This window comes from Pleurodeles waltl, chromosome 9, assembly GCF_031143425.1.
Source record: "Pleurodeles waltl isolate 20211129_DDA chromosome 9, aPleWal1.hap1.20221129, whole genome shotgun sequence".
Taxonomy (NCBI): Eukaryota; Metazoa; Chordata; class Amphibia; order Caudata; family Salamandridae; genus Pleurodeles; species Pleurodeles waltl.
The window spans coordinates 1,004,195,765-1,004,219,523 of NC_090448.1; the positions used below are offsets into that span (position 1 = coordinate 1,004,195,765).

The 23,759-nt window shown below is 42.5% G+C and overlaps 1 protein-coding gene across 1 annotated transcript in view; it reads left to right on the forward strand.

Annotated features, from left to right (window-relative positions):
• PLCB2 (phospholipase C beta 2) overlaps positions 1-23,759 on the forward strand; it is a 453,229-nt gene that overhangs the window by 338,263 nt on the left and 91,207 nt on the right. Inside the window, exons 12-16 of the mRNA XM_069208592.1 lie at positions 1,748-1,830; positions 3,903-3,987; positions 6,273-6,432; positions 11,589-11,777; positions 13,571-13,655. Of these exons, the coding sequence (XP_069064693.1) occupies positions 1,748-1,830; positions 3,903-3,987; positions 6,273-6,432; positions 11,589-11,777; positions 13,571-13,655 (602 nt within the window). The remainder of the gene's footprint in view (positions 1-1,747; positions 1,831-3,902; positions 3,988-6,272; positions 6,433-11,588; positions 11,778-13,570; positions 13,656-23,759) is intronic.

The window sequence follows — 23,759 nt, forward strand, 5'->3', positions numbered from 1 at the left end:
CACCAGTGCATTCTACACCACTACACTCCACATCACTCTGCTCTGCATCACTCCTCTCTACGCCACTGCACTCTAAGCCACTGGCCTCTATGTCACTCTAATCTAATGTTCACCACTACAATCTGTGCCACTGCACTCTTTGCCACTCTCACCACTCCACTCTATGCCACTCTACACCACTCTGTGCCACTCCACTCTGCACCACTGCACTGTTTGTCACTGCAATCTATGCCGCACCACTCCAGTCTGCTCCAATGTACTATACACCTCATCAATCTACTCTACGCCACTGCTCTCTACTCTAAAGCACTGCATTATGTGCAGTGCACTCTACACCACATTACTCAAAACCAATGCACTCTAGACCACTCTACTTGACGCCATGACACTCCACTCTACGACAGTACACTCCATGATACTCTACTCCGGGCCACTCAACTCCACTCAATGGCTCTGTGCTCCGCTCTATGCCACTCCACTGTGCAACACTCTGCTGCACTTTGAGAGACTCCACTGAGCAATGTTCTATGCTACTCCCTCTATGTCACTTCATACCACTTTTCTCCACTCTATTCTATGAATACTACTCCGCTCCACAACTCCACTCTAGGCCACTCCACAACAATCTATACCATTCCATTCTACAATGCTCTAATCCACTCTACACTTCTCCAATCTACGGCACCCTATGCCACTACACTCTACGACACTCCACTCCACTGTACACCTGTCCACTGTATGACTCTCTATTCCCTTCACAACACTCCACACTATGCCACACCACTCTATGCCACTCTACACCACTCTATGTCAACCCACTCTATGCCACACTACTCTATGACACTCTACGCCATGCCACTCTATGACACTCCTCTCCTTTACACCATTAACCTTTAACCATGCTGAACAGTACCAAGGCTGGTGTAAACCATAACTAAAACCCCTGGCATTGGCAATAGCTCTGTCATAGGCAAGACACACTGGCTTTGCCAATGCTTGTCAGCTGTAGTGAATATAAAACCTTGTCAATTTTTCAGTAAGCATCCCCATTTTCCAGGAACTCCCCCGTCCCTCCCACTTTTTTTACTTAAAGGTAGGCCTACATACATAGAGATCTCCATGGAAAAGATAGTGTGTGAATAGCATTTGTAGTGCGTATTATTATTGAAGTTCTACCAAACATACTACAAAATGCAGTTTGTGAATAGGCTCCAAAATGTTACATTTCAAAATAAATATAACATGTAAAAGAGATATAAAAATCAGAGCTTAAAGACCCCTTCAACTTGCATTGAGGGGTGTTTAAGTGATGGGGATGTGACAGTCTGGTCAATCTGATGGCTAATTAGGAACCTACAATGCTGTAGATGGTAAGGAAGCTAACAGAATAAACTGAACCGTTCGGTTTTTCTGACACCTCTGCCTGTTAATCTATACCTCTTAATATACAGTGATCATGCAAACTTGCAATTTTCACTTCAGTTGATTGTTGTTAGTAATTCATAAAAGGTATATGAATATTGGGAAACGTAAAGCGATTTAATGAGACGGAAGCAAAGTAATTTGGTTCATGATCATATAATATTACCAATTATATTTTTTCAATTTCCAAAGCTAGGTTCATAAAATCCATTATAAACGATCTTATACTTTATAAAATGTACCTAAAAATGTATGTGAGAATTATAAAATAATAATCTTTGGACAACAAAAGCCACCACTAATGGAATCCATTGCTCTGTCACAGGATGTCATTGAGGCCATTGCAGAAACTGCTTTCAAAACAAGCCCCTACCCTGTGGTCTTGTCTTTCGAGAACCACGTTGACACGTGAGTATCTATTCTATGTTTCACATGGAACTATGTATTACTCGACTGGAATTTTGAAATCACTTCCTGTGCCATCAGGAAACAATGCAAAATGGCGGATGAATAAGATTGTGATGACTGGCATTCTTAGGCACTATATGAATGATAAAAACTGTGAGTTAACCTTCCTTGTGTATTTAGGGCGAGGTGGTTATTTTATGCATGAAAAGGGGTCCAGTAGCGAAGTTTAGGAATCTGTTGCTGGGATCGAAGTTCAATGGAGGGAAGGTAGGGATATTCCGGGAGGCGGGGCTATCAATAGTCTCACTTGCTGGAACTGGCGTGTTAGAGTCTTAACAGAGTTCAGTGCAGTGAAGTAGGTTTCGATTATTGTGAGCAGGTGATAGCGGGAAGGGCTGATGGGGGTTGAGGATTCATAAAGCTCTGAAAAGTGTTCTCACAACATGAAACTCAAAAGTGTGTTCTTCTCCGGCTAACATTTAGAGCTGCTCCTCAAACTCAGCAGTTTATTCCACCACTTCTGAAGTTCCTTGTCCCTAACTACGATACTGCCTGTTCATAGTAGACAAGAGCTCTGTGACTCTTAGGGCCAGATGTAGCAAGCCGTTTGCATGTCGCAAACTGCGAAAATCGCAGTTTGCGCCATGCAAACCGCCTCCCGCGATGCACATTCACAAATTGCGAGTCGGTACCGACTCGCAATTTGTGAATGCGACTCGCAAATAGGAAGGGGTGTTCAGGGGCAATTCAGACTTGCTTTGTGACCGCGAATGCGGTCGCAAAGCAACTCGCAGTTACCACCAGTGTCAAACTGGTGGTAACTCATTCGCAAAAGGGAAGGGGTCCCCATGGGACCCCTTCCCCTTTGTGAATGTCGACAAAAATATTTTTTCAGAGCAGGCAGTGGTCCTATGGACCACTGCCTACTCTGAAAAAAACTAAACCAAATGGTTTCGGTATTTTTTTCATTTTGCAACTCGTTTTCCTTTAAGGAAAACGGGCTGCAAAATGAAAAAAAAAAAACTGCTTTATTTAAAAAGCAGTCACAGACATGGAGGTCTGCTGACTTCAGCAGGCCACCATCCCTGTGAGTGCAGGGACTCGCTATGGGGTCGCAAAATGCGACCCACCTCATGAATATTGATGAGGTGGGTCTTTGCGACCCCATAGCGAGTCGTAGAAGGTGTCTGAGACACCATTCTGCATATGCTTTTGCGATTGTGAAATTGCGAGTCGCACCGACGCACAATTTCAGAATCGCAAAAGCATATCTTGCTACATCTGGCCCATAATCCTTATCACATAGCGCAATTATCTCAATTCCATGTAATTACTGGATCTTTGTGTATCATGGATGTATTACTGAATCACTTATGCAGTTTTCATTCCCCTGCAGTCTCATGGTCAAGTACTTTTTTGTCTATTCTCAGTTGTTTTCCTCATTAAGCATTTTATCTTTCGTAATCATCTTAATCTTTCTGGTGATAATTTTGTGGCTTAGCCTCCATATGTGAGGCATCTCCATTTCTTTTTAGGGTATCTTATAGCATGGGAGAATTATCCCTCCTTTGTAATGTCAGAGAACTTAGATTGAGTAATAAAATCATCCCTTACTTGCTACAGTCTCAATCATATATTCTGGCAGTTAAATTATTAAACACCAAAATTGTTAAACATAGCTGGTAGGAAAAACATGGCCACTATGTTTGATTCAAGAATAGGAGTAATAGTTCAAGGTTACCCCTGTCGAACTAGGAAAACAAATATATAGGTTTCCCAAAGATCTCTAAGAGAGCCGCTGTTATCAAATATAAGTCCTTAAAGAGCTCCTTAGATAATCCTGCTAAAACAGTGTGCATAGGAGGCACATGGACACAATTGCAATTCTTTAACCCTAGAGTAAGATGGTTTTTGGAATACTTCTGTTGTTTTACTATACCATTTAGTAGTGTGCTTCTGATTAGCATCTAAAAGTTAAACAGTAGTCTCACTAGTTTGGTGCTCAGTTAAATGTGACAACCTAATTTGGCAATAACATTCTCCATTTTGATGTGTTATATGTATTTGTTTAGTGCAAAGCAGCAAGCTAAGATGGCAGATTACTGCAGAAATATATTTGGAGACATGCTGTTGACAGACACCTTGGAAAAATATCCAGTGAGTAGTTTTTAACTGTATACATTCTACAGTTGTATATTTGCTGTTATCTGCTTTGTGGCAAGGGATCATGAATTGCTAATACAGGCTTCTTCCATCCCGTGAATCCTGTGAATCAATAAAGATATGGAAATGTGTATAAATGGAAGAATGTGTACAGAACAAGTAAGTGAATTTGACAAAAAGCTGATAAAACAAGCATTTGCAATGCAATGGGTCTGGCGTTTGTTCGAGTTGAAGCTATTAGCGTTGTAAACTCCTAACCGTACTTTTCTTGCCACATAAACTGAAAATTAAATGTAAAACAGTTTCACATAACTAACCGTACTTTTCTTGCCACATAAAGTGAAAATGAAAAGTAAAACAGTTTCACATAAGTGAGCCGACAGCCGCCATGAGCGCAAAGCAGACACACACAAAAGGAAACAGAAGTTTGCTTGCAGTGAAACGTATCGGCAAAAGTGCAATTATCCATGTAACCTGCAAGAGTGCAAATATCCATGTAACCTGCAAAGTGCAAATATCCATGTATTGAGGACGATGTCATGCAAAGCACTTGAATACTGCCCAGCGAGATCGCGCTGCCTACGAAATAAAGAGAAAAAGTAGTCTAGAAACCATACTGAAAACATGGAGCCTCGTATGTTTTCAGTAGTTGCCCATTGCACTCGAGGCGGGCGAAACACCAGAAAAGGCATAACGTATGCATGCCTTTCACTAATTAAATCAAGCGAATTTTAAAAGGCAGGACCACAAACCAACCAAACTGATGGGCGTGAATGGACGTGGTTAAGAGCCCACAGAGAGATTACACCAGGGAGAGAGCCATTTGTACTCAACCCTAAAAAGCCTGGATTTAGTTCTGTCTCATGAAGCAGCAGAAAGGTTAAAGCAGTGCAGGCAAGGCTCTCTTTGTGAGGGGGGAGGGTTACTCATTGGTATAGGGTTGGTCCCATTACCTAATGGCACTGAGAACCTTAAAAGTATGGAACATGCTGCCCTGAGCTGAAAAGTGCTGTGCAGAAGAACTTTCAGTACTTTGAAAGTGATAGGCGTTTTCACAGAAGGCTTTGGGCCTCATTTAGAGTTAGTCAGAGGGGTTACTCCGTCACAACAGTGACGGGTATCCTCATCCGCCAAAATATAAATCCTATAGGATATAATGGAATTTATATTTTGGCAGACGGGATATCCGTCACCGTTGTGACTGCGTAACCCCTCTGCCAAACTCTAAATCAGGCCCTTTGTCTCTAAGCCGATTGGGCATGTCCAGGCTGCGACTAGTGGTTCGAGCTACGCATTTATAAATATTATAATATTTTTTAGGAGTGTGGAATGTTGTTGTTGTTAAGGGTTCCCAATTTACGTAAATGTGTTAGATATGTACTCTATAACTGGTCAGTTTAAACATTCTTGAATAGAATTATATTAAGGGTGAGCATTTAATGAAGTTTTAGTGGTAATGGGAGATTTTCAGTATTAAGCAGGAACTATTGACTAGATGTGCAAACATATTTTGCAATTGCAAACGCTGCAGTTAGCAAATAGCCGCAACAGCATTATAAGCATTTTATATGTAAACTCTTACCAACTCCTAAAATGGGACTGCGAATCAGTATGAGATGTACAAATATTGCTCAACCATAGTCCGCTGGGAAAACATTGAAAAAGTTCTGACTTAAATTTGAATTGTTAACCCATTTACCCACTGGTACCCTTTCACCTTTATGAATTTGAAAAAAAAGCTTGCTGGGGAATAGGCAGTGGTCCGGGGTACCACTACCAACCCTCAAATAAACCTTTTTTTTTTAAACTACACTTTTTCTAAACGTAGTCTCATTTCCTTTAATGAAAAAAAGCTGCATTTAAAAAAAAGAGTTTACCTTATTGAAAGATGATCATAGACTGATGGTCTGCTGACCCTAACAGGCCATCGACCTTTGATGGGCACCAATTGGATTGACTAACAAATTGCAGTCTCCCTAGTAAATATTTATTAGTAGTTCTGATTATGAGCCACTTGGAATGGGGAATTTGCAAACTTACCTATTAGTACTTAGGCCAGTTCACAAAATTAGACTGGATTGACAAACGTCTGTACGTGACTTGCAAATGCTTTTGAGAATCCAATTTTAGTATATCTCACCATAGCCATGTGTGTGATTTTGGGGTAGAAATCATGATGGAATGAAAGATAGTTGATGGCTGTGCAATTGTTCTGATTCAAGATAAAAGTAATTAGTTCTTGCATACTTAATTGCATATTTAATTGTTCTTCTTTACAGTTAGAACCAGGAGTTACCTTACCAAGCCCCGAGGAGCTTATGGGAAAAATCCTAATTAAAAACAAAAAGAACCTGAGCCCCTCACAGAAAAACACAGATTCCCAGAAGAAGGGGAGGAGCACTGAGCCTGGTGCACCAGAGCAGGACGAGTCTCTGAATGGTGAGAAAACAGGTTGCATAAGCAATAAGAAAACTTATAATGCAGCCTTTGCACCATACATCCTAAGTGGTGTGAAGTGACTGACGTCTAGTGCTATTTAGAAGAGCAGTTAATTGTTCATTGTCACTTTGGATAACTAAAGAATATTAGTCAAATATGTTTCTCTTACTGCAATGAGTGATATTTATGATTATTAGTTTGTAAACTTTCCATTTGTTCCCCTTGAAAACATTGAAATGTTCTCCATCATTTAATATAGCCTTATAGCCAACCGTAGTGGGCTATCCTATTGATTTAAGACCTGCACCAGAGTTAGAGGACTGAGCAGGGCCTCTTCCTTCAAGTTGAGTCTTCCCAAGTTCAGAATGTTCTGAGGAGATGGTGGCTGAGGTGCCTGCGTTATACTTTGCAACAGAGTGAGATTGGAAATATTTTGCTACTCAATCCGAGCTATTTTCTCACAGTCCTCCCACATCCTTTTGCTGCACGTCCTGTTTGCCCCACTATGAAATTACTTGAGAGACCCTGTTTCAATATGGCAGAACCCTTCTGCCACCAGGTAGGCCTGCCTTCAGATCCTTACCCATGCTCTCATTTTGACAAGTCCTCATTACACCTGACTTGGTCCAAATTATGAGTCAGCATCATTCACATAATTGAATGTAGCATGATCTAATGGAATTTTCCCACAATTCAGCAAGATACTCAAAATGATGCAAGAAAAATAATCCTGCATTCAGCGCTATTCTCTTAGCACAAAAATGCCCCCACGTGTACAAAATGGATGTGAGGAAGCATTTTGCATTAGGAAATTGCTCTAAATGCAACAGAGGGTGAATAGAGAGTGTAAGCAGCTGCTCGCACTCACTAAACATGCAATTGGTGTAGGATTTCCTCCCTACTTATTCTCAGCATTTATCACTAGTTACTTAGCACAAAATGCACCCAAGTGCCCAAACTAGATGCAAGAATACATTTTGTGCTAACAAAATAATGCTAAATGCAACAGAACATAAAGCAAATCAAACGGCTACTCTCACTTGCTTAATGTGCTTTTGCAGTAGGATTTTTCCCCCTAAATTACTCTTAATTCCACAAGTGGGCGTAATTGCTTTATCATCAGTAATTCCACATCAGACAGTAACACAAAACTGCCAAAATTACTCCAGTTACTCTGATGTAATTGAACTTCCACCCAGGCTTAATCCAAACTAGTTCTCTTCCCCACTGTGAGTGGAGTCTGACTGGCTAAGATAGCCTGATAGGATCAAAACTGGTCATTCTAAGGCTATCATTGATTCTACTAGCTGCTCCTATCCACTCCCACATAGCTATCCCCTGCTAAGTGTGCAGCAGTTAATACCACTCCGATCTTCCTGGGCTCAGAGTCATGCCATTCTCTTCTGAGCCACGGTTATTAACTCTGGAGGTATGATGAGCAGCAGAACCAGCTTTACACCAGTTCTGGCGTATGTAGCTAAAAGTACATTTTTATAAACATACAATTCCTCAGTAAATCAGATTTTGAAAATTAGGTAGCGAATCACTTTGAATGACTTTGCTAGGATTTTCCCGGGTGGAGAAATACAAATAAACAGTTTAGTCACACCCAGGCCTCTCTTATTGAAAGCGTGGCTAGACATATACAGTGAAACAACTTTTAAGCATTCAGGCATTGTGAGAGCATACTTTTTAAATATACAGCAACTTTTCTTGACCTGTTCTTTAGTAGGCATCGCATAAGGGTATGATACAGTCCCTACTGGAATATCTACACACCATGAATGCATCTTGCCTACTGCCATTCACCTTCTCTACACTATCTGTAGCAGGGCCTGTGGGACCCATCATGGAAGCACCTTTGCGTGTGTGTGCCTTTGTGGGCTCTTAATGTTGCACTTATATTCGTAACACCTCACCTAGTATTCATGAAGAGATAGATCATTTTTAAGATCCAGTCAGAAAACTAAACAAATTCCTTGACTGATTTCATTGAGATAGAAGCAGCACTCAGTTCCGGATACATGGTATTTTCTGTGAAAGGAGAATTAAGCTTTTTTTTTTTATTTTAGGCAGTATTCGTTTTTGTAGTGATTGTTTATATCCTCATACAATTATGCATGGGCACTATTCATTGTCCTTCAAACAATAAAGGCACTGCTCATTCATTTCGATTGTTTATTAATGAAGACAATAAAGCAATAATGATACTTGTGGATATGTATCTGAGAAATGCAGTGAAAATGATATTGAACTAGAAATAAGTAGACCAATGGCAATAGATCTGCTTTAGGCTTTGCACCTAGAGGTGTAAAAGGGAGGAGCTAATTAGTGAACTAGTGTTACAGTCTTATAATAATTTAATATCCTATTTATGTCTTATAATAATTTAATATCCTATTTATAACATTTTGTATACCTATGTAGTAAATTTCTAGCTGTTCAGGCATTCTTACTTTCAATGTGCCCATGCCTCGCTTTCATGGGTGGGACTCTGAAGCAAGAATATGGAATCTAGTTAAGTCAGCAGTGAAACACTATACTTGTATCTTACTTTCAAGGTATTTTGACTTCTCATGGCAAAGATGAGCACTTGGTTCCTCCCTCTGTCTACATTTTGGTTCTTATTTCATGAACCGTCCAAGTGTTGTTTATGTGAGGACAATGTACTTCAGGAGGCTGAAATGTTTCTTGCTGTGCCGCAATAGCACTATTTTTCCTTGTTTAGCATTATAAACATGGTGTAGATTTCACGTAGGTTCAGACCTATTGTTTTTCTTTCACACTATTTTGAAACCACACATGTCCTCTTCAGGTGGTTGCAACCTTTGTTTTACCTAGAAAAAAGAGTCCTTTGTGACCTGATAGCTAATACTCTGATTCCTCTTTGAATTATTGGTCAGTGTGTAATTTCCCGTTTTACAACACTCCAGTGACAAAGCTCTTTTTTGTCTGTATCGTTGGATAATCTGTATGCACACAACTCATTACGATCCAAGGTATTGACTGCCTTTATCTTCCTGAATTTATTTGTAAAGCCTCACACACTTGCGGACCTTGACTAATCAATATAATTATCTTAGATTGTTTTATTGTGTTATGTTACTTGTTTTATAAGGCATTGCATATTCAACTCAGACAACCTCTAATCACTGTTGGTATCGCACTATTTTCCCCCCAATGTAGAGTACATCTGGGAGATCATGTCTTCAATATTCCACTGAATACAAGTCTTGAAATCCTCATTAGGAGTCTTCTAGGTCTTACGTTATATGTTCCTAAGTTCGTTTCTCCAGTTTAACTGATAATGTATGTAGGTAAAGTCTATTCATATATTCACTAGACCAGTGCCCGTTGTGGTCTGTTATTGTGTGGGTTTTACAAGCGGCTATCTGTTGTGGTCTGTGTGTATGGGTGTAGATGTCACTAAATGAGTGAGTTGTATTAATTCAGTTGTCTCTACGATTATTCTCCTCAGCAGACCACATGCAATGACCTACCAATATCTGGTCCAACCTACTTCGGAGAACTATATGGAGTGAACATACTCTATTTGTCAGTGGAATAACTAGGGAGGTAGATAGAGGAACATTAAGTGTTGCATTCCATGGTCTATGGAACCCATGAGTGTGGAGATTTGCTTCCTGGCTCTAGGACGCTTTTATGTGGAGCTCTACAGTTCTTACTAGGAATGTGGTTTCTGGAGCCTCCTTGAACTTTTTGTAGCATCTCATTGATTTCTTCCTCATATCTGTCTGCCCCCCACATTTATACATGACTATTTCATCTCATTTTCGAACTTCGGTCTCTCTTGTGTTTTCCTGAGTCTTTTGTAAAGGAACAGAGTCACACATTTGGTGTGGTACATTGTGGGGATACAATTTGTTATGTTGTGATGACTGTGGTTTGGTAAAATAGGAGATATCCTATGTTAATTATGAAAGTGAGAATAATTGGAGTGCAAAAGTGGTTGTTATATTGTGTGGTATGGTGTGGTGTTGGATGAGTTGATAAGCTGTTGTTCGGTATAATGCTGTGGATGTGGTGTGTTACTGTGTGAAAAGATGTAGTACGGTACCTAGTGGTGGTGTATTGGGCGGTGTGAATGTAACAATCTTTTTTTGGCGCTCCCCCATGACCTCCTCCTCAGATTCCCTCACTACCACCAGTCAAAAGTCCTGGTCATTTCTCCATAGCCCCTTCTCACATACAGTTAACTTGTTTTAGAGTGCCTTTAAAGGCAGACTTTACTAATCCACTTAGCTATCCCCATAAAATACAGATCTATTCTTTGCAACAGGCAAATTAACCCTCAGCGCTACTTTATGGTGACTCAAAATTGCCACTAGACAAAACTTGGATCTCTCTCTCTAGCAGGAACATTATTCACAACAGTTAGCTTTACATTTTTATTGCTGCCTGAAAGCTGGACACAGAAAGATCTCTGCAGCTCGTGCTTAAACAGAGCCCTCCTCCCCCTAGGTCAGCGCCTCCTTTCCAGGTCAGGGCCCAGTGCGGCCGCACCAGTTGCCCCGCCCTAAAGCCGGCCCTGAATGTAATAGTAATACCATATGATGCAGCGTTGAAAGGTGCAGTGCTGTGCTGGGTTGTGCTTCATGGTGTGATTTTGTAAGAGTTGCATCCAGTAGTTTTTGTAGGATCTGCTATGTGGTGGTGCTGTTGTGATGTTGATTGAGATAGTAAAGTTGGCATGGTGTGGTGAGGGCTGATAATGTTGTATGTAGTGGATGAGGATGAAGTAGTATGTTTTGAAGTTGTTCTAGGTGTCAAGGTGTGGTGTGGTTAAAGTGGTACCGAGATGTTATTTGTTGATGTGTGGTGAGGTTGTTGCCAAATGAGAGCTGGTGTGACCTGCTCTTATCAGATGCTGAAAGAACTGTTTTCAAGCACGGATGCTCTTCTGCTCCGCGATATAACTTGTATTCACAATGAGTGAATAGAAAGCCTCCAAGAACCGCTGGAACTTGAATGTTCAAAGACAAGTGTCAAGACTTTTGTAATCTCCACTTACTTTAGAATAATTACATTTTATAAACCTATTCAAACTCCACTATATCAGCGAATGCTACTTTTTGTACATAAACTCATCTCGATTGAAGTGTAATAATGTACTCTGTTGGTGATGTTTGGCACAGGCGATGTCTTGGAAGACGAGCCAGAGAATGAAGAGGATTTAGAAAACTTGGATGAAGAAGAGTTAAAGAAGATGCAGTCTGAGTCAGACGAAGGCACTGCAGGGTTGGAAGCAGCAGCCTATGAGGAAATGTCCTGCCTCGTCAACTACGTGCAGCCAGTCAAATTCGATACTTTTGAAGACTCAGCACGTAAGTAGCCACTGCGAAAAGTAAACAAATGGTACCTGGTCCCAAGTGCAGTGTTAGAAATTGTAGTTGCAGGTCCTGATCTTTAAATATTTATAACCATGACTCCCTCCTTCATTACAAGCAGCGTGATCTGTGTTTCGAGCAATAGTGACAAAGGGCCCAATTCACACAGGTAAACTTAGACCAAAAGTCGAAACTTAGAACAAAAGTCTAACTTTACCTGTAGTAAAGTTAGACTTTTGTTCTGAGTTTCGACTTTTGGTCTAAACCTAGACTTTTGTTTTAAGTTTAACTTTGTGAATCGGGCCCAATGTGTTAGGTCTTTACATAGGTGCCCTATTTTGTGTAAAAACGAATATCTTTTCAGAGCTTAGCTCTCTTTTGTTCATTTTCAAATCTCCTATGATAAGTTAGTGGTTTTGAGTTGTCTCTTTATGTTAGCTGTAGTGAAAGGTCTATGCGGCATCTTGCTGGGGACTGGAGAAGTTAGTGAGGAACTTGGGCCTACACTATGGAGCGGGGAAGCTGAACAGGGGGTGTCTCTGTGTTGTTCATTAAAGAGCAGTGCAAAGGGGCAACATTTTACAAATCTAAATTTATCTGAACATTGAGACCACACAGACTAGGGAAGAGTGAAGACGTGACACTCTGGTAAGGGATCGAATTATATCCATGTGCATAAACTCCCAACTATTTGAGACTTCGATGTCTTTCTGTTTAGTACCTCATGTTGGGTGATACTTGTTCAGGCTAATTGCGCTCTAGCAAACCATGTATTGTTATTCACGATTAATGTATGTGTATTGAGTGGAGTGCATGTGTGCTTTTGTGTATGTGTGTGCACACGCCCACATGTACATAAGTGTATGCATATGTGGATGTGTGTCTTTGTGTGTGTTCCTCCCTGCTTAATGAATGATTGACGCGTCCGGGAGCGGGGGGGTGTTTCAATATGTCAGTTAACAGAAAACAGAGTGTCTTTCAGTCCTCAGGTTGTGTGTTTTGTACACGTGACGCGCAGTGCATTATTACCTTTATAAGAGAGAGGCAGGGAATTCTAATTTATCCTCTGCGTTGTGATCTGGGGTGCAGCAATGTGGTGGCAGATACAAACAGAGAAAAACAGTTATTTTTGTTTATAATTTTCGTGGAAAATATTTGTATGTCTAGCAACGGTTATTTTAAGGCACGTCCTCCATCACATAACTGGTCCAATAATGGTTAAGGTACATGAATCAAAATTATTTTTGCTTTACATCAGACTTCTCAATGGAAGAAGTATTCAAAAATGTTGACGTGGAGTTCTAAAAAGTATTATTCTGTGCATCTACACAATTAATAGGCATTATACTTATCGGGGTATTTTTGGAAAACATTTGCTGTTGAGGAATTCGCTGAAGAATTTAACATTGCCACTATGTAACATTGCACTTTAGATGGAGAATGCCACCGCAATATTAAAGAGAGAGTTGATATTGGCCTTTATAGGAAAATACACTTCCAACAAATAATGTATATTACCGTAATGTTTAGCTTTTTCATTTTTCTTGATCTTTTTATCAATCTTTTTTCACCTCTGCATTTTCCATAAAGCTTACTACGTTGGCCTTTCATGCTACTAATAAGAATTTGTAGTAAACAGAATGATACCTTTACAGTTGAACACATAGCGCAACAGTTACATTCTATGTCTGTCACTCATCTTTGTCACAATGGTTTTCTTTGAAAAAATTGTTCTTTTTACTTTGTTTCCCTTTCCCTTCCTACGTGTGCTTCCTTCTCCTGGCTCGTAGAGAAGAATCGGAGTTTTGTCATCTCATCTTTTGTTGAAACGAAGGCGTGCGATCTGCTCACCAAGTTCCCGGTGCAGTTTGTCGAGTATCCTTTTCCATTAGGGATGATGTTTGCATTCATCGTTTTCTGTAGCTATGAATGTATTGGAGCTTCAATGAAGACTGTACGCGTGCACGATACACTGTGGTTTGTTTATAGTTTTCCTTAGTAAAACCAAAAGTGAAGTTTGGAATGTTTAATTAATCTCATCCACTGGTTATTCCTCAGCTCACATTTCAGTTGATCATTTTTCTGCACACCATGCCACTCTAGACAGGGACAAGCCATATGTAATTCAGTCTTGGTCCTGCTCCAGTCAGAACATCCATCCCGAACTGCCAGCCCAGATTACCTCTGAGCAGGTGCACAATAATCCCTCACTGGTTTTCGACTTTTGTGCTTCCTCAGAGTGTTGTTGTTTGATTGTGGGGTTGTGGGGGCACAGTGATCAGAGGACACAAGTCTGGGTACTCCTGTTGCATTTAGGATGTCTCAGAAAAACAAAAAGGTGATTAGTGCTGTTAGAAATTGGGTTGTTGGTTGGCTAGGGTGTGAACCTTAGTCGAGCAGCAACCACACTCCTAGTCAGGATAAGTGTCAGGCAACCCCTAAATTAACCTGTATCACCCTCTGGTAGCTTGGCACAGAGCAGTCAAGTGTAACTTGGAGGCAGTGGGTAAAGTACTTGTGCAACACTTTAACCAGGGAAAACAGCACACAAAATTAATCCATACCAGTTTAGATATAGTAGACTTAAATAAAACAAGACCAAAACGACAAATATCCAATAAGCAGAACTTGAATCATGTAATTTTAAAGAATAGACTGTAAAATAACGCTTTGAAGCAAGAAGGGACATCTGGTCGTGCTATACTGGGATAAAGTCAAAAGTTTAGGACGACTGCAATGGCACACAGACCGGCTACAGGGACCCAGTTAGGTCAGTGAACCAAAATACCTTAAGTCTGGGTTGTAGAGCATTGCATTGGTTCCAAACCATGCAGTTGTGGTGATGCGTTGATTTTCTCCACACAGTAGAGCACCAATTTTCCCCACGCAGCACAGCACTGCGCTGGTTCCGAGATGTGGCAGAGTTAGGGTGTGAGGTCTAACTGTGTCCACTTTGAGGTTCCAGGCATCGGGGCTTGTGATGTGAAGTCTGTGGCCAAGGATGCATTTTGAAGTTGAGGTGATGCATCGGTTCTAATGAGTGTGGGGGCTGTATTGCAGAGATTTGGATTTGTTCTTAAGGCTGTTGTCATCAGGGATGCAAGGACCTTGTGCCAGGAAAATCATTGCAGCGTTGGGTGTAAAAGCTATGCGCTGATTCTGTTTCAAGCAATAGCTGTGATGCATTGATTCTGCTCCCTCAGCAGAAGATGCATTGGTTCTGCTGGATCAAACACTTTAGGTCCCCCTGAAGGACACATTGACAGTTGGTAGAGTCCAGGAGCAGGGTGGTTGGAAGACTTTTATCTCCTTGAGACTTCAGATGAGGAGGCCAGCCAGCTAACCCTTGGAGTCACTCTGGGTTCAAGTGATGCAGCTCAAGTCCTTCTCACGCAGGCAGGAGAACAGGATGCAGCAAACAGCACAGCAAGGCAAGAGTCCAGCAAAGCAACAGTCCAGCAGAGTAGAAGTTCTTCAGCAGCACAGCAGACCTTCTTCCTGGCAGAGTAGTCACAGGTCCAGAAGTGTACTGAGTTGGTGGGGTCAGAGGTCCAGTACTAATGCCCAGTTGGGCATTTAAAGTGGGAGATACTTCAAAGACAGGCCTTTTAAGTACACCAAGATCCTGCCCTTCCTGCCCTGGCTCCAAACTCACAACAGGGGGTAATGCTCCTCTCTCCCAGCCTTCCAGATTGGCCCATCAAGTCACACCTAAGCTCCTATTGTGTGGGCTGTCTAGGGGAATACACAAAACTCAGCTGTCACCGACCCCAGACAAGTGACCAGGAACAAGCAGCAGGCACTAAATGACTAAAGAATGAAAATGGCAACTTTCCCGAGACACCAAACTCGAAGGGTTTATCTCTTCCAGATTGTGAATTACACGTATAAGAGGTAATTAGGTAATCCCAATGTTGACCTATGGAAGATATAGGCCTTGCTGTAGTGAAAAACTATTTGGAGAGTTTTTTACTACCAGGACATGTTCAACTTAAATGTACATGGCCTACCTTTTAAATACATTGCACCCTTCCCTCTGGGTTGCCCAGGCCCTACCTTAGGGGTAACATGTATGACTGAAAAGGGACGTTTTGGGCCTGGCAAAAGGGTTAATTAAGCAGGTTGATATGGCAGGGTAAAACTGAACACACAGGCTCTTATGTGGCTAGTTGCTGGGCGAGTTCCCACTGAACCTCCTGGTTTGGCAGGAAAAGTAGGAAAATTCCAATTTCGCAGCTGCTGAAATCTTCTCATTGGCCAGGTACCTGCCTTTGCTAGGTTAAGAGTTCTACCTTAGTCTTTGTTGTTTGGATCTCAAAATCTTCCAGCAGGGAAAGCCTGAAGTGGTATCTGATGAACTGATGTCATCAATTTATATCCTTGCCGAGAGGTTGGGTTGAACTTTTTAGGCTTTCTGGAGCATTTCCTCTTGGCCAACTGTTTAAGACTCACAGGACCACAAGGACAGCACTTAAAGGGCCAGTACAAACTCCATCACAGGCCACCAACCAAGTGCAGTCCAACTCCAGTTGTTACTGGTCAACTAGTCCCACCACTAAGAAGGCCTATTAATGTTATTGTAGCCACACAGGAGGTTAGACAACTTACCCTTCGAGTAGACTGCTAAGTATTGGGTATAAGTCCAGTCCCTTAGGGCCCTTATGTCTCCACAAAGGACAGGTCCAGTCCTCTATTGTTATGCTATAGGTCCTGAAAGTTTTCTGAGGAGCTGGGGGTGAAGTACTACTTTTCTGCAATGCATTAGCTAATGTATAAGGGTGAATCCTGGACACTCCCTGAGCATTAGGCAAAAACATCCTTTTTTTGTAATTTATTTTATTCAAATTTTGCAATAAGCATATAATCAACCAACATAAGATGTCACGTATCACAGCACAAGGCGTTTACTGAACCATATAGTATCTACACAACACATTGTCACATTCAAATGTAGAACAGTGAGTGTATACATATCCAGATCGTGAATACAGGATATACATGCGTTAGCCCAATGACATGAGACAGAGTAGAGAAGGCAAATAAATCTGAAGAGTCATCTTCAATTCTATTGAGAGTGCAACAATTTATGTCTGTGATTATTCAATATGCGCTGTATCTGGGTACAACAGTATTTCAAAATTTTATCTGTGATAGGGAAGTCTAGTTCTTGCGCCCAAGTCTCTCATACTCAAAAAGTGGTGTCGGGCTTCATGACTATACATAAACGGTATAATTTGGAAACCAATCGATCACCTTCTGCATCCTTGATCATATGTGTTTGGGGTGGAAATTCCTCAGGTGCCAGAGGGTATGTAGGGAAGATGGAGCGAAGGATGTTATGTATTCTCCGGAAAACAAACATGTCCATACTGGAGATGCCCTCTCATCCCGGTTTACTGGCTTTTGAATGACATGCCCATCAGGGGAAAGGTCACCTTCCATAGCCAGATTATGCTGTTGAAGCACGCGTTGCACCAGCACTTCACGAATAAGAGGGAGCCATGGATTCTTATGGAGGGAAATGGTGGGGGAGTAAAGGGGCCTACTACCTAGCATTGGTCGCAGCCTATGCCAGGCCCGGTACGTCATCAAGACAGTCTGGATATCTCGCAGGTCTAGTGGTATACCTTTAGACACAATTTGAGAATGTAGGAGTATGTTTAGCTGGTCCCGCTCAGGTTTAAGATACAGGACATGGGCATCAGGATGATACAATCCGTATTAATAGTGGCATTGAGCTGCCAAATAGTAAAGGTAAAATTCAGGCACCCTGAATCCCCTTTGATCGGACTGAAGCATGAGAGTGTCTCAAGGAACCAGGGGCCGACCCTCGGGCCATATCAAATGCAGAAGTTGACTTTGTAATTTGCGGAAGAAGGTGAGCAGGAGAGGGACATGAATGTTTAAGAAAAGGTCAAGCAGGAAAGGACCACCATCTTGATAATGGCAATTTAACCCGCTATAGATAATGGTAATTTAATCAATTGAGTTACTTGCGTTTCAAGGTCCGCCATTGTCTGTCCATAATTAAATTACGAGTATTTTGTCTCTATCCCTATACAAACGAATGCCGAGATACTTGAAGTTGTCAGTGACCCAACTGAGAGGGAATTCAGCCAGTACCGGTTGAGTGGAGTCAATCAATGGAAAGAGCTCAGATTTAGACCAATTTATTTGTAGTCTGGACATTTCCCCAGATAGGGCGATTTCTTGCATAATTGGAGCAAGGTTGGTCAAAGGATAATGGAGGAAGAGCAGGTATCGTCTGCATAAAGAAAAAAGTAGAATAGGGCCATGCATGAGTCGTAGTACTCTTTGGGAGTGGGAGTCCCGCAAGATATGACCAAAGGGTCCATTGCGATTATAAATAAGAGAGGAGAGAGAGGGCAACTCTGCCTAGTTCCTCACAGTATTTGGAAGCTGTCCATGAGTGATCCATTGATCCATTATGAGCCACTGGACCAGCGCATAATAGAATTATTAATGATATGTATGAGGGAGGAAAGCCCAGCCTGCTCAGAACAGCTTTCAGAAACGGCCACTCCAAGGAGTTGAACGCCTGCTCGATATCTAACAGTGCTACAGCAGCCAGGTTCTCGGGGGATATCTGGTGCAGAACGGCAAAGATAGTGCAGAGATTTAGGGAAGTTGAACAGTGAGGGACGAAGCAGGACTGTGTTGGTTCAATAATTTGCTCCATTAGGAGTGATAGCCTTTGAGCAAGAATTTTAGCCAGTACCTTATTGTCACGGTTCAAAAGAGAGAGAGGATATAAAGTATTCTTACCAGGCTCTAACAGCAAGGTTATGACTGCTTCACGGAGTGAAGAATGCCATTATATAAGGATTCATTATATAATGCCAATAAGTGTGGGGCCAGTTGATGTTTGAAAGCCTTGTAAAAGGCTCCTGTCAGGCCATCCAGTCCACGTGCCTTTGAACTGTTAATAGTGTTACCTCCTCAAGGGAGATTGGCTCTCTGAGCAATGCCCGCTGTCCCTCCAGGAGCCAAACCAAAGCTGCTCCATCTAGATAAGTATTGATCGCAGACAGAACGTCTGGTGTACATGATGTTTAGAGGTGTGAATAATATTGTAGGAATTCCGCCATAACGCCCTCTCTACGAATTATCTGCCTCCCGTCCCCTGTCTCCAGTTCCGTGATGTAGCTATTAAGGGGATTAGAGCGCAGTTGTTGTGCAAGGGTACGGCCTGGGCGCTCTCCCTCCCCATATCGACTAGCCCAGGCATTCTTCCCAAGGTATGCCGGCTCCCTGTCCGCAAGGTCACAGTATTCTGTGAGCAATTCAGAATGACAATGTAAGTGGGGGTCCTGGTCCAAGAGGGCTGCAGCATCTATATCATATAGTTATTTTTTAATGTGTTATAGCTGTGCCCTACTGTCTCAGAGGATGCCCACATGTTTAGGGATGATATCTCATCATATGAAAGCCTTATAGGCTTCCCACAGTGTGGCCTGTGTATCTATTGTTCCAGAGTTCAACCCAAAATATTCTGTCACTGAATTGATAATTTCTCTGCTTAACAATGGCTCATGCAAGGCTCCACCATGTAACCTCCAGGTGCCTGTACCATCGGTGTAAAGTCAGAGTATATCGAGATACGGGTTCCCTGGTAGCAGAGGAGGCCCTTTTCTCAAGCAAGATGGTGTGCGGTGTCCTTGTCCTTGTAGTTGAGAAGACGGGCTATAAGAAAGTGTGGATAGGTGCCCTCGGTGGGGGCGTCTCAGGCCCAGCAAACGGTGGGCTTATATAATAGCAAATGCGGTGGAAAAGCTTGAGTGACCAAAAGATCAGTGAGGATTGTTCCCACAAAAGTGTCCTCTCTACCCATGTTGGTGGTCTCAGCAATGCCTAATGTACGGATATTGTTTCTCTAAGAACGGGCCTACAATTTCTTGCTCTTAATTTTCGCTTGTTTGAGCACAGATTCCAACTTCTCCATGCGTTTATTCACTATTGTAGCACCACCTTCCAAACTCGAGATTCTTTCCTCCGCAGTGTTGATTCTTACCCCCTGGTGGTCTAGGCGTTCCCCCAGTTTATCATTGCGGCCGGCGATGTTGTCAAAACGCTCTTACATTGCGCGAAAGCCTGACTTAAATTCCACCATTCTGGCGGCCATGTCCTAAGACGAGGACACAGATTGGTCAGAATCTGTGGATTCTTCTGCATCTGATGAGTGGCCTCTTTCCCCCACAAGTCGAGTTTCATCAAAGGTGAGTCTCCTCTGCTTAGGGTCTGATTTGCCCATCTTTGTATGTCTAGGTAACGTTGTGGAGAGCACTCGTGTGGGGTTGCCCAGCAGGGGATACAGGGTGCAGGTTAATTTCTCCCAACAGTAAGAAGTCTACTGGATTCTCCTTGGTCTGGAAGGCGTCAGAGACTAAAGCGATGCAAAAGTACAGAGCCGAAGACATCAGTCAGGTGGGATCTGATATGGCTGCCTGCGCACCAAGGAGATTAGAGTTTTTCACAAGGAGACTCCTGCTGTGGGATACTCAGCGATAATAAAGATCTAGTGATGCACGTTGTGCAGATTAGGTACCCATCTATAGGCTCCTATAAGATGAGTCATGGGAATGTCTATATGTACGGATATTGCACAGGTGAGAAGGCAAACCATCTGTGCTAGGTTCAACAGGTAGTTATGGTGGTCCGCTGAGGCCACTTTATGACTAATGAATATTCACTATATGGTCCAGGGAAGGCAAGCGTTTAAAGCACATGTAAGTGTCCCAGTACATAAGCAAGCTTATTTAGGCCAGGAGGGGTGTCTTCAAATAGTGTACTTCGCCTACTATATATTCCTGTAGCTTCTACGAAACTTTCATCCTCATAGGTGTTCTGCCCGCCTTTTCCTATTCACAACACTAGGGCCCACCTCATGTTCTCTCTCTGGGAGCCGTGGCCTCCACATATCTATGTGTGCACGGGCCACCAACTCCAACTCCAGCCGCCCGCCGTTATTGAGGATGAGCCAAGTCTTCTGGCAAGTGGGATCGTGCAGGGGAAGCACAGTGCTGCGTGCTCTACCCCCTCTACCCTAGGTCCAGACTGCTCCAACCCCGGCATCAGGTCCGGCAGGATAGGAGGGTCTGTCCGCTTACACTGGGGGGACATGGACGGCTATTTGCGGCCCATGGCAGTGGCAGGATCACGCAATCCTGGCCTTAGGCTCTCCCACAGCCCCTGTCGCCACGGGCCTCCTAGGCAGGCCAGGCCGCACAGCTGTCAGCCGCCAGTGAAACTGCAGTTTGCTATGTTCGAAGCCAACAAGCAGCCTCCTGGGTCTCTCAGAGTCCCAGGAATGTCGATGTGCCTTCCAGTCAGGTTGGAAAGCAGTGCTGGCAGCAATATGAGACAATAGTAGGGCCGTCTCCTCTGGAGCCTCACAAGATGGCGACTGTTTTGGCAGCAGTTGCAGCCACGGCCCCAGGCAAAAACCTCCTAAGGACAAACTTTCCTACTTTTGCAACACATCCTGTTTACCTCACTGCAAACTACCCCATAATGCACTATTTTCAGTCAAATACAACATGGAAGAACCCTTCAGCCCCTGGAGGGGGCTACGCCACACCTAGAGGTGTATCAGTGGTAATGAGAAATCCCCTCCCACTCAGCCACACATATCTAGTTCTGGATCAGCTCCCTCCTCTATGTAAACTAGAGCCAGTACTCTAATGTGTATCTTAGGATCAAAAGACCCCTCTTCACCAGGCTTCCACATGTCACTAAACTATAAAAGTGTAGATCTGCCCCAGTTCCTTTCAAGTTAGTGCAGTTCCTGGACACTACTTAAGTGCACTGCTTGGGTGAAGCTTGGTCATATTCCTCACCCAAGCCTCTCCATGCCTGGCTCAAGTCATTGTCTCTCCTCTGAAAGCAGTATTCCACATCATCACAGTAGCACTGCCAGACCAGCTACAGACAGGCTAATGCTAAATGACCTGCTGAGGCTTTAAAATATCTTTATGTGAGATACAACCTCACCATTATATTGGATTTTCATAAACATTAAAAACAGTTGTTGAAATATTTACGTAGCTTATCTCAAACCTAAGTTACCAAAATTTTTAATTTATTTACACTTTAGTTTTCCTCACAGCCTTTTACAGTGCAAATGGTACTTAGGGAACTAGTCCCCATAGTAACATGCCTACTATCCTCCCTACCCGGTACACTATAAGGTCTAGTCAGGGGAGACATTTAATATTTAAAAGTAGGATTCCTTCCTGACAAGAAGGGTTATTTTGACAATTTTGCATGCAGTTTTAAAAACTGTAGCAGTCAGCCTATACATGTAGGCCCCACACCATGTATTCCTTGTCAGTCTAGTGAATGGCACAATAGGTACTGTAGTCCACAGGCAAATATTCACTTTCTACACCATTGGTGCCTTAATGCACCATCCTGCATCATTTACAATGGCCCTACTGGAATGTTAAATATCCTAAATGGGAATTACCCAATGTTACCATGTTTTAGGTGTCAGAGAACATACATTAGGGACCAAACAGCAGTACACCAGTGAACAAACAAGCAGCATTAGTCCACAAAAATGGGGGATGAATACACAAACAGATGAACTTTCTCTTATTAGCAATGACCCATAATGAACCAGAGTGAGTTTTTGGAAGAAAATACATATGCATCCAGTCATTGTCCATCCTGATCACTAATGCGATTATCCTATATCGGCCTTCCTTGGCAATGCCCGGGACATGCCTAACTGTGCTAGTGTCTTGCAGTGGACATAAATAACATAACATAATAGCATAGGTGCCAATGCTCATATATTTGCCATGATGGCTTGTGTTACAATGTATGAGTGCCCTTTACTGTTACCCAATTATAATAGCAAGTGAGAGGGCTCCTTACTTATCATAGGTGCTAGCGAAAAATAGCAGCAACCTGTGTCAGTGCTGCGTAGTGGCCATTGATCTCAGAGGTTAGAAATGGTACAACATTGACTGCAAAAATTTGCTATAGACGTCACCTTGGAAATGTTTCATGCCTGCTTTTAGTAAATTGTGATTTTGAATATTTTTTGCGCTTTTAATATTTTTTAATCAGAATATTTTTTATGAGAAATGAAACGGGGAATGAAATGGGGAATGGTATAAAGGGAATTTTAGTGTGAATGGCTTAGATCTTTTAAAAATGTGGTGTTAATATCTTATGTTTTAAAGAGTTGGTTTGAAAATTAGACGGGGAACGCCAACAAGGGGAACGTAAGGGCTACAAAGGACAGCTCAATGTTTACTAGTTGGATAGAGCAGTTAGCACTCTAGCCTCCCGCCCGTGTTCTTTTACCTCTGCCTGCCTACTTAATGGCAGCCGCAGCTGGATGCTTAAGAAACAGTACAAAATTGATAGCATAAATTAGCTGTAAACGTCACTTTAGAAATGTATCTTGCTTGTTTTTAGTAAAAAGATGGGGATCGACAACAAGGGTATAGCTCCATTTTTACTTGTTGGATAGAGCGGTTAGCGCTCCAGCCTCCCGCCTGTATTCTTTGGCCTCGGCCTGCCTATTTAATGGCGGCTACAGCCCAGCCGCACACAGCGGGCACACCTAAGGCAAGCCTGTCTGCACCCGTCCTCGCCCGAACGGGCCCATGGGCCAGGAATGCTGCACCTTTGACCTCAGGTACTTTCACTTTCTCCTCCTCCGCCTTGTTAGGGTTATGTCCTTAGGAACAGAAGGAGTGTAGGTACTCGATACATATTCAGGGAGGGGTAAGGAGCTATGGCCATTGTTAATTTTATCTTTCCAATATGGAACTACCTCCCTCCTCTCCAATTACAGTAACTGGGGGCTCAGGGGATATGTCTTCGAACACTGCCTTCGGAAAAGAGAGCATCTTACAAGGAATACCAGGTAGAGCTTTTAAGTTCTTTAGTTCAAATTGTCGATCCCTGGTAAAACACCAACAAGATCTATTTGATTTTTAATAG